This window comes from Haplochromis burtoni, unplaced genomic scaffold (genome assembly GCF_018398535.1).
Source record: "Haplochromis burtoni strain Fernald_Lab_line unplaced genomic scaffold, NCSU_Asbu1 Contig_1418, whole genome shotgun sequence".
Lineage (NCBI taxonomy): Eukaryota > Metazoa > Chordata > Actinopteri > Cichliformes > Cichlidae > Haplochromis > Haplochromis burtoni.
This window is the reverse complement of record NW_024583779.1, coordinates 37,436-49,090: the sequence shown is the minus strand read 5'-3', so window position 1 is coordinate 49,090 and position 11,655 is coordinate 37,436. Positions and strand designations below refer to the sequence as shown.

Below are 11,655 nucleotides of genomic sequence, written 5' to 3'. Positions count from 1 at the left end.
TACAAAGTGGTGCACACGTGAGAAGTGGAACGAAAATCATACATGATTCCAAACATTTTTACAAATAAATAACTGCAAAGTGGGGTGTGCGTAATTATTCAGCCCCCTTTGGTCTGAGTGCAGTCAGTTGCCCATAGACATTGCCTGATGAGTGCTAATGACTAAATAGAGTGCACCTGTGTGTAATCTAATGTCAGTACAAATACAGCTGCTCTGTGACGGCCTCAGAGGTTGTCTAAGAGAATATTGGGAGCAACAACACCATGAAGTCCAAAGAACACACAGACAGGTCAGGCATAAAGTTATTAGAAATTTAAAGCAGGCTTAGGCACAATTTCCAAGCCGTTGACAGTGATGACGGACGAATCCTACTTCCGGGCTAAAGTAGTCTGCGTTTAATATGGCTTTTGTGTTGTTAACATGTTTAATGTTTTGTATTTTCTTCTATTTAGATCTCAAAAAGCTCCTAAAACAGTCAGTGATCACTGTTGACCTCCCTCGGCTTTTATTACCGCTAATCATTTATTTAAGCTCAGTTTTTAAAACCTTAGGATGTAACTACAGCCCAGCCCATGCAGCAGTATATGAATGACTAACCTCGTATTGTGGATGGATTATCTCAGTTGTTCTCCTGGCTGAAGTTTGGTCCTTTTACAGCATCCTGCCATGCGATTACATTTGTTCCTGACCGAAGAACAAAATGTTAAACTATTTCAGCTTTAAACATTATTCAGCTTTAAACATTGTTCAGCTTTAAAAGTTACTGTGCAACTGTGTAACAAGATTGTGCTCACGACTTTGGCCTTGAGAGCGATAAGAAGCAAACGCCTCATCCTGCAGGTGCAAGATATCTGCGAGCAGGGAGGCTAGAACACCCAGGGCCGGTTTCCTTTTATGGAGTTGTTTTTCTGCTAGTGCAGCACTTTCCTCACTCCCTCCTTATAGTTTTAGAGAATATATACCCATCCTCACAGCAAATCTTTGGAATCTCTTGATGTGAGCTGTTGTTGAGAGCTTGTCTCTGTCTCAATAAAGTTCACTGAATTCCCCATCCTGCAGGTGTGCTGTTGTCTTCATTCTCCGCCAGCCTGGTTAAGTCAATTCCTCCTTAACATCTAAAAGAACCTATTTAATGAAGGAAGACGGGTTCACTTTGTGTTTAATATTATTCTATTGCTTGTTGTTTTTTATATCCTTCAATTGGCGTCACGAACAGGATCCGCTTCAGGTCAAACTGGAACGGATGGGAGGACTTCGGCCGTGGTCTGAGTGAACGGAGTTTGGACAAAAGTTGTGTGCACACAAAAACAAGGTAAGCAGACCTTTTATTTCTGCTCTATTGAACATTATAAAAATAGCTTAGTGTCCAAACTCCTAGTAATTCATAACCAAAATTGTCTGGCTTACTTAAGGCTTGTTGAGAATCAGACAAGTGAATAAGAGATAAGTGAATAAGAGATAAGTGAATAAGAAATAAGTGAATAAGTGAATAAAGAAACTGAGGTCTGACCACGGTTGCAGCCGACGGGTTGCTCTCCGGTGTCGGATACATACCTCAGTGCAGGTCTGGGACCTTGAAAGGGTTTATTAGTAACGCCTTTCTAAACAATTAAAAGGTTAAAGGCCTTGAGAATATTTTTTAGTAATATTCTCTAAACTACAGAAGGGTTAGGAAGGCCCAGAGGACGTTATTAGAAAAGATCCTCTAAAACTTAAAAAGGAAAAGTACTGGTTGGAGTCCAAAGGAGGGGTCCCTTTAATCAATAGGAGAAAAACGGATCTCTTCTTAAAACCACGATGTTTTTAGTGTTTTAAATGTTTTGATGTTCTGTTTGATATTTGACACACATAAATACACACTGAATGCTTGCTGTGGAACACTGGGCAGGACAGTCTGGTTCTCCGTTGTTCACAGATTACACAATTAAAGGAACTAGGTTCCTCTTTTGGTTAAAATAATACACCACACATAGAATTTTTTACACATTTATTACATACATAAGGAGGGTAATGAGTGACTGCAGGTAATGTATGAAGTGTGAATGAGACGTGTGAACAAGGTGACAACCAACTAGCACCCCTATCAGGAAGCAATAGGCAAGGTTACCCGCCAGACTCCGGTTTGGTAGAAGCTTGGTAACACCTGAAGGGATATTTCAGTGCTGACTCACCTTTAAAGCAGCGCCCCAGCTGTTAGTGCCTAACAGAGGCAGAAACCCAGCTGGCCCAAATTCTCCTTTAAAATCAATAAAAGAACACTCCTCCATTGACAGTAAAATGGATGGAGAATTAGATAGAGAAACTAATGATGATGGTTGGGGTCCCGGTGTTATTCTTAGCACATTGGGAGAACAATTAACATGTGTTGAGACAGTCATCAACTCCACACACCAGCCTAAAGAAGCAAAAAAGCAGAAAGAGTTATTGAGGAAAACAGCTGAAAGGTTAATGAAAGAAAAGGGAAAGAACGAGGGGAGTAGTGGTAACTGGGGAATAATTTGGCAGAATAAGGCTATGCAGGCAAAAGAGAAAGAGGAAGAAGCCAACTCAGCAGCAGCAGGTGCAGGTGTGATGAGCGGGGTGAGACACAGAAAGGAAGCAGATAAGCACGCAGGCCGCAAAGCTAAATTTAATCACTGGGTGTGTTTATGGGAAACTGCAAAACCACACATGAAGAAAAATAGGTCTCAGCCACCTCCCTATTCTGCCTCAACTCCTCCCTCAGCAGGCATATATCCGGTACTTAATATCTCTGGTGGAATAATGACTATTGGAGAAGAACCGCCCGTAGCTCCAACTCCCCTAGATACCAAGCATTTTTGCCCAGGAAGCTCCTCTCTGTCGGCGACATCCTCAGCTAGTAGTAGAGCCCCCTCTTCTATGTCCCATTGTTTTGGAACCGGATCTGAGGGCCTAACTGACCCCCCTGCGAGCGCACCATTTGCGGTTCGAATGAACAGACAGGAACCCACTGAACAACAATTAACTCTTTCCCGGTCCAACCCCTTTGCCAGCACTCCTGTCGCTGTTAAAGGAGATCTGACTGCTACTGCAAAAACTGAGCCTGGCACTTCACCAAATGTCACAGTTACCATGTCTTTGGTGGGCCGTCAGGATCCGGAAACACAGATGAGTTTAGCCCACATTTTTGCTGACACTGCTACCCCACCAGGCGGGGAGGAAACTGAGGATACTGATGATGAACTCAGTGACCTTAACAATACACCCCCCTCTACCCCTCCCAGTTTAGGATATCAGACTAGATCTAAGGGCCCTGTGCCTCAGCCTCCAGGCATATTTCCCCTGGTCCAGACTAAAGCGCAACGTAGACCAGTGTATCAACCTTATTCATTCGGAGATGTCCAGGCCCTAGTGGACAAACTCCCTGACATAACGGAGGGAGGGAATGCCTGGTTGGCTGGTTTGGATAAATACACAGCTGGACAGGACCTCGCACTGGGAGATTTTAGAGCTATTATAACTAGGTGCACATCCCGATCTCAGGCAGCGGACCTGGAACAAAATGCAGGTACTACCATGCATGAGAACGAGGTGCCACTAATGCAGGCCCTGAGGTTTATTGGACCGGCCCTGCGCAAACAATTCCCACCAAAAAATCAAGGCACCTTACAGAAATTTAAATGGGATGGAAAGCAAAATCCCACCCATTATCTAAATCAGGCTGTTGATGACTGGGTGAACCATACAGGTCATCACCCCAGTAGGACTTGTTCACAGAGCATGTGGTTTAGAAAGGCGGTGCTGAGGGGCATTCCGGAGTCAGTAAGCCAGAAAATGGAGGATAATCCTGATTTGCAGGACTGTGACTTTGCAATCTGGAAGAAACATTTGATTTTTAATCTTAACAAAGTGCAGATTAAGTCTGATGATAAAGCGGAGAGCGTCGAAGATTTACAGTTGCAACTGTTGAAGGTTCAGCTGCAGAAAGCAAAAAACGACCTGGGTGGGAAAGGTGACAAGCCTAAAAAGCAGCTTGTGGCTGCTGCAGCTCCCGCTCCTGGTCCAGTTGCCCCTGATTTGTATCCGAACCCATGGCCAACTGATCCACAGCCCCCCCAGTATGGTGCTTATCACTCCCCGGCCCCTTATGGGCAGAGAGGTTCCCCATTTGGAGGAAACAGAGGTGGTTTCAGGGGAAGGGGTCAGATGGGAGGTGGTAGGGGAGGCCAGATGTATGTTTGTTTCCGGTGTGGACAACCTGGACACTGGGCTAAAGCGTGCCCTTTGAACCCGGCTGCTGGAAGAAGGGTAGAAATGGAAAAGGCACACAAGATGTGTAATGTGTTTCTTTAACCGTACTCTCCCTTTGGTCTTTCACGTGGAATTCCAATAAATTTGATTCATGTTTGTAGCTGTAATGTGACAAAATGTGGAAAAGTTCAAGGGGGCCGAATACTTTTGCAAGCCACTGTATATGCATCAACATCATTGACAGACTATGACAGGGTCCTTATGTGCTGACACCGGTGTTTTAGCTAGCAAAGCGGTGTGGCCAATGTAGAGTGAACGTGGCTTTTATTCACCGTTTTAATCTTATGTAAAAACAGCATTACATATTCACACAGTTGCTGTCAGAGTTTAGTTTTGTATCACTAAACAAAGGATGCTCAAGCATTCAGACCATTACATTAAAAGCACATTTTCTCTGAACGGGCTCACTGAGGTGCAGGACTTGACTGTAACTCTGAGCGTATTTGTATGTAGCTGACTGGTAAGGAAAGGGGAGCAGTGCACCACAAATAACTTAGCTGTCAGCAGATGTTGAAGACAGTGAGCCAATGTTAGATGTGACTCTATCAGAATAACCCAGCACAACTTAGCCTGAGATGCCTTGTCCATAATTTTGGAACCTGTGAGATAGACTAAAGCTACAGCAGGTGCTCCTTCAACTACTGTGACAGAAGGTAATCAAATATTCTTCAGAAAGTTCCACCCATACCTGTAGCAGAAGTTCCCATAAATGTGTGACACTTGTAGGTTGCATTGCTTTCACTCTTCTGTCCAGTTCATCCCAAACCAGCTCGATTGGGTTTAAGTCTGGAGACTGTGCTGGACACTCCATGTTTTCAAGCTTACCATCTACCGTATTTTCTGCGCTTAAAATTCCTTTAATTTTCTCAAAAATCGACAGTGCGTCTTATAATCCGGTGCACCTTTTGTATGAATTCTGGTTGTGCTTACTGACCTCAAACCAACTGTATGTGGTACACAGCGCTCAAAAATCTGTCAAAAATGTTATAGTACGACTTTGGCAAGCTACTAAGCCGCACCGCTTGATGGATTGTCTGAGCAATCTACCGTATCTGGGTCCAAACTCTGCTGCAGGTCCCAAAGTCAACCGAACACTGCGGCATCTTTCATCTTTAATAAAATGATCAGTGTTGCTGCTTTACCAGGTGTAGCGATTAAGTTTAACATCCAGGCATGCATGAAAACAGAATTTATTAAAGTTAATGTAGTTAGAAGTTAGTAGGATTTAGCATTACACATCTGACTCCTGCAGCTCCTTTCACTCTCTCCTCCAACTGTACAAGAAGGAAATATGTGTGAATGAGTTTTTACATGTCAGAGAGCGCTCGACTCTAACTTTAGTATAGGAAAAGCCCCAGTCCGTGAGATCTTCAACGCACACCTCCGGCAGACCTTCAACAGCATTCTGAGGGAGACTGGGGAAAAAAACTTTCGGACTTCCTCGAAGACATTCTGGCAAACCGTCAGGCAACTCAGGAGAGGAAAGCGGTGCTGTGTATAGTGCTGGTGGAGCGCTGCTGACTTTGACTGAGAAAATTGTCAGGCGGTGGAAGGAATACTTCGAGGACCTCCTTAATCCCACTGACACGTCTTCCAAGGAGGAAGCAGAGTTTGGGGATGAGGGGAATGACCCGCCAATTTTCGAGGGTGTGGTCACCGAGGCAGTTAAACAACACCTTGGTGGCAGAGCCCCTGGTGTCGATGAGGCCACCCCCGAGTCCCTGAAGGCTCTGGATGTTGTAGGGCTGTCCTGGCTGACACGCCTCTACAATGTTCCATGGGCATAAGGGGTGGTACCGCCGGACTGGCAGACCGGGGTGGTTGTCCCCATTTTTAAGAAGGGGGACCGGAGGGTGTGTTCCAGCTACAGGGGCATCACACTGCTCAGCCTCTCTGGGAAAGTCTATGCCAGGGTGCTGGAAGGGAGAATCCGTCCGTTAGTCAAATCTCGGATACAGGAGGAACAATGAGGTTGTCGTCCTGGTCACGGAACACTGGACCAGCTCTTTAAGTCGGACTCATTCCCAGTGGGTGATGGGCTCCGCCAGGGCTGCCCTTTGTCACCAATTATGTTCACAACTTTTATGGACAGGATTTCTAGGCGCAGCCAAGTGGCGGAGGGCTTTCACTTTGGTGGCCTCAGAATCTCATCTCTGCTTTTTGCGGATGATGTGGTTCTGTTGGCTTCATCGGGTGATGGCCTCCAGCTCGCACTGGAATGGTTCGGCCCACTTTGGTTTGTGGACGAATTCCTGCCCCAATTGGATTACTTTAGGTATCTCGGGGTCTTGCTCATGAGTGATGGGAGAAGGGAGCTGGAGATCGACAGACGGATCGGTACTACTCCGTTAGACATAGGGTGAGAAGTTTGGCCAAACGGGAGCGGCTCAGAGTAGAGTCGCTGCTCCTTCACATCGAAAGGAGCCAGTTGAGGTGGTTCGGGCATCTGACAAGGATGCCTCCTGGGCGCCTCCTGGGTGAGGTGTTCCGGGCATGTCCCACCGGGAGGAGGCCCTGGGGCAGACCCAGGACACGCTGGAGAGATTATATCTCTCGGCTGGCCTGCGAATGCCTTGGTGTTCTCCAGGATAAGCTACAGGAGGTGGTCTGGGAGAGGGAGGTCTGGGCTTCTCTGCTTTGGCTGGCTGGCTGGAACTTTAATGCCTTTGTCTCAATTTCACGGCCCATGTCACCCGTACTTGCAGCCTGCATAATGACATGAAGAAATGTTTTTTAGAGCCTCTTAATGCATGTTTTGTTTGGCTTTCCACCGGCGTGGAATTACCAAAAATAGAGAGGGCATAGCCTAATATATGAAACCAATATGTGTAAACCATTTATTTCAACAAAGTAACTGTATTCCGAATACCACCCTTTTAAACGGTAACTGTAACAAAATACAGTTTCTCATATTTTGCATTTTAAATACGTAACGGCGGTACATGTATTCCGTTACTCCCCAACACTGAATATAAAATAGGAGTAATGTGAGCTTGCTTGCAAGAATGTGTATTTAGTCTGGCTTTAGCATAAGATTATTCTATTTGGTTTTTATTTGGGAATAGGCAGAATGTCCTCTCTTCCTCACTGGCTCCATGTCTCTCAATATGTCATGCACTGGTTTGCTGTCTCTCACACAAAATCACCACAGCACAGCAGAAATCCCAACAATTTACTTCCTTATAAACCACTGAATCAGGAACCGAATAAAACTTCGAACGTCACTGATCACGTGACTCTGGTCAGCTGAACTAAGCATAATATTTCTACACAGTATTTCTGAAGCAGTGTGTTTTTTATTGTTAGCGCCACCATTACCAAAGGCAAGAAAGAGATGTTTATCCAAGCTGTTAAACAGGGCATCATAATAATCTAAATGCATGAAAATGTTTTTCCAGATCAGCTGAGAAGATCATCTATTGCAATTTAGAAATGTTCCTTTAATGAAAGAAACAGGAATGATATAAAGATTTTACAAGCAAGTCGAAGCCCAGAGAAGGACCACATTACACCAAGGTTTCTAATGTTCGACTCAGCAGTTGGACAAAAAGAAGTAAGAACCTAAGTCATGTTGGTGTTTATTTATTGCTAGAGAGCCAACTGGTAACTTGAGTTAAACAGTGGACTGAGGTGAACAACCTATCCAGCAGATGAGGCATAAAAGACATATATAGCTGAATGTCAGCTGTATATGTTAGTCGACACAGAAATTATAAAAAAATTATTTATTTTTTTTTAAAAAGGGATATATGTGAAAAATAATGCCAGCTAAAGGAACCATGTTGAAAGAAAGTAATAATGGACCCAAAACTGAACCCTGTGTAACCCCACAGGTTAGGGAGGCAATGTTAGAGGAGAACTTGCTTGTTCTACCAGAGAAGATCCTATTAGATAAGTAAGAAAAAAAGCAAATATACCAGACAAAACCTTAATCCTATTAAGTACAATTTTGTGGTCAATGGTATCAAAGGCTGGACTCAGACCAAGCAAAAACGAATAAAGAATAAATTTCTGCATCAGAAGTAATTATAAGATCATAGTAGACCTTCAAGTGGAGAAGTACTTTTGAAAGCCAGACTGAAAAGGGTAAAAACTCTCTAATCTGCATGGTAAAGATCTGAACTGATTTTCTAAATTTTTTTCTAATAATTTGCTTATAAATGGCAGTTTTGAAATAGGCCAATAATTACCAGTGAAGCTGGGATGAAGATTCTGTTTCTTTAATTGAGGAGTTACCTTGGCATGTTTAAAATAGTGTTAAGGTTTGCAAAGCAAGCCAGAAAAGGGAGAATGAGGGCCCTTATAAACTGAAGGATAACTTAAGGAGGATAAACTGAAGACAGGCCTTTATTTTTGGCTAAATGAAAACACTTCAAAAACAGCTAGCAAAGCGGAACAGAAAAAACCTAACAAAAACCGTGGAACAGTGGAAGAAGGTAAACATGAGAACCTGAAACCATGGCATGCAGGGGTTGATAAACAAGTGAAGACAAGCAAACGATCCAACAAAAGACAGAGGGAAACACACACTCTATATCCCACAATTCATAGCGCGGCGGTGGGTGTGGATAATTTTGCCGCAAAATACGGCAGAAGGGAGCAGCCGAAGAGTGAACTGTCAAAAGTAAGTACTGAATACGATGTCACTTATTTATGTGCGAATGTTTAATAACGAAGAACATTAAAACATTACTGTTGGCCACATGTTGGCAAAGTTGTGTGACATTAGCGATGTTTGTACTTCTAATCTGACAATACTATAATATTGGCCATATTATATTTACATTACCACAGTGAGATGATTTTAGTCTCATGAACAACATTAACTAATTGTTATTTACTCACTAATCTTAAATGACTGTTCAGCACAGAAATGAAGCCCAACAATCATGTTTTACAGTCCCGTGGTCTCAGCCTCAGATACTCAACTAATCAAAGAGATGTCAGAACAAAAATGAATGACCAACAAAACATTTTTCTCCTTCATTTCTGTCACACAAAGCTGGATGTAACGTTTCTCGCGGTTAGTATCATGGTTGCTAGGCAACCTGAACAGCGCGACGAAGCGTATACCGTCCCATTTCACAAGCCTCTCACTTCTGCACTTCTCGTACTTATAGTACGCACCGTACATAGTACGCGTAGTGCGCGTACTTCAAGCGTGCAGACCCTGAATTGGGACACAGCCGTTATATGCACACAGAGAGTAATGAGGAAATGGCAAACAGGTGGGAAACACAGCTGTGACTAAACAGACATGATGAGACAGGGATGGAGCAAAACAGAATACACTGACACAGGACACAGACTGTCAAAGTAAAACAGGAAATGCAAGACAGACATGGAGACGCAGACTCAACACTGAGACATGACTGACTGGATGAAAAGCAAGGAACATGGGAAAGGCAAGGTGACGGAAACCAAGGGCAAGAACTATGAATATGACATAAATATAAACAGAAAACCATCAAGAGAACTAAGACAACGAATAACAATATTTAAAGAATGGTTCTCATGTTTCCTCCTGTTCCTGAATGTGTAACATAGAAACATGTTGGGTGGCCAAAAGCGTAACATACCAACGATTTGTCACATAGTGTAGTGTGTTACACTGTGGGAGAAAGAACGTGTTGACCTTACAATATAAAGCACCTTGAGAAGACTGTTGTTGTGATTTGGTGCTGTATAAATAAAATTGAGTTGAATTGAATTGAATTGAAAGGTGAAGATGCCCATGTAAAGTGTATACAGGCAGCACAAACAGTACGTCTCTGCTTGCCTTTCTGTAAAGGTCACCGTACGCTAATGGAGGAAGGGTATCAAAGGTCCTTCATACTTCATTCAACTTAATCAATCAATACTATGCCTCCATTACTGATATTACTGAAGTTACACTTTATTAATAGTATTACACATTTAAAAAAAAAAAAAAAAAGAAAAAAAAAAATAGTATTACACAGTTATGGGTTTAGTCTTATTAGTATTACTAACATTAATATTAGTATTAGTAATTTCACAATAAATGTCCATGTCCAATTATGTAATCCAGTCAGTGATGTCATATAAAACAACAATAGTGTAAAAACAAAAAACATTTTATGATGATTTCATGTTTTTCTCTTAGAACATAAGAGATAGGAGTTACTACATTAATATAATTTTAGAAACTCAATAAAACATGTTAAAATCATAAATCTAATGGAAAAAAGACATTAAACATTATTATAGTCGTTAAACAGCCATTAAAATTACTGGGGGGAAAAAAACAAACCAAAAAAAACCAATGAACAGAATGAGAAGCATATTGTTACATAATATTTGCAACCTAACAAATTTATATTTTACTTACTCAATATGATCATTATTGAAAAAAGTTATCTGTGGAAATATTTATATAGATTTTCTGATTTTCCTATTCAGGCAAGGAAGTTCATGTTCTAACACATGATGTAACAGTAGAGGGCACTACAGCTTCATCAATCTGCACCTCACTGCTTCAGAGAGCTACAGTAATGTCTTCTGTCAGGCTCAGTCCGGTATATCGTTGATTTCAAAAAGAAAAAAGGAACAATGAGATGCAGGAATTTAGATGCAATGTGTTGTAGAAACCATCCTTACATTAGAGATGATCCACTGGGTGTCAGTGTTATTATTGTGTATCGTATGTGTAGTTAAAGGTCAAATGCGGAGACTCAGTTATGGGCAATTTTGTGGAATTAATTGTGTGACAGCATATTTTACAAATTATTTGCATTTTTAAAATTATAAACCTGCCTGTTGGCTTACAGGCTTTGCAAGGCCTAAATGTACCTGCAGATGTTATCAGTTTTCTCTGTAGAGATGGTTGTACAATTACAATTACATTTCTAAAGGAGGAAATATACTGGTGATAGAAGATGCAGGTCTGACAAAATATACCTAGGGTAAATATCAAGTACCAAAGCATAGAAATTTCTTGATGCATACAAATTTCCTCTTTGCATTAATGGCACAATGCTCTATCTGTAGTTAGGGACACACATATAAAATTCAACAAGACAAGACATGGGTTACTATAAGAGACATCATCAAAAGTTCCAGGAACTCAGAAAACTCATCTGATTTAAATTTGGCCAATCTTCCTGTCTTTTTGCACACCGATTGGCTGTTTTCAATTCAGCTGCTATTTGTGGTAGAAGTCCCATTGTGCCTGATTGTCCAAGCAACAGCTTTCCTCCTGTGTGTAAAAGTGATAAAATATAGGAACGTAGAAAAAGTTACGGGAAGGTAAATCTGCTGAGTGGTCCAGGTGGTGAGAAAAAAACTTTCAGTATGGCAGACTTGTACACACCATAGATCACATCTTCCTCTGAATGTTTTCTCTTATCAGAATCAGAATCAGAA

General features: G+C 42.1%; 1 protein-coding gene across 1 annotated transcript; it reads left to right on the top strand.

The window, feature by feature from the left end:
- The first annotated feature begins 706 nt into the window (after nt 1-706).
- LOC121813294 lies at nt 707-4,314 on the top strand. The gene is made up of 2 exons (XM_042216970.1): nt 707-1,091; nt 1,217-4,314. The coding sequence occupies exon 2, from the start codon at nt 2,278-2,280 to the stop codon at nt 4,312-4,314; it is 2,037 nt and encodes a 678-aa protein (XP_042072904.1). The 5' UTR covers nt 707-1,091; nt 1,217-2,277.
- The last annotated feature ends 7,341 nt before the right edge of the window (nt 4,315-11,655 follow it).

What these genes read in the sequence shown, in the direction of transcription:
- LOC121813294 (XM_042216970.1), top strand. Translation starts at nt 2,278, where the DNA reads ATGGATGGAGAATTAGATAGAGAAACTAATGATGATGGTTGGGGTCCC.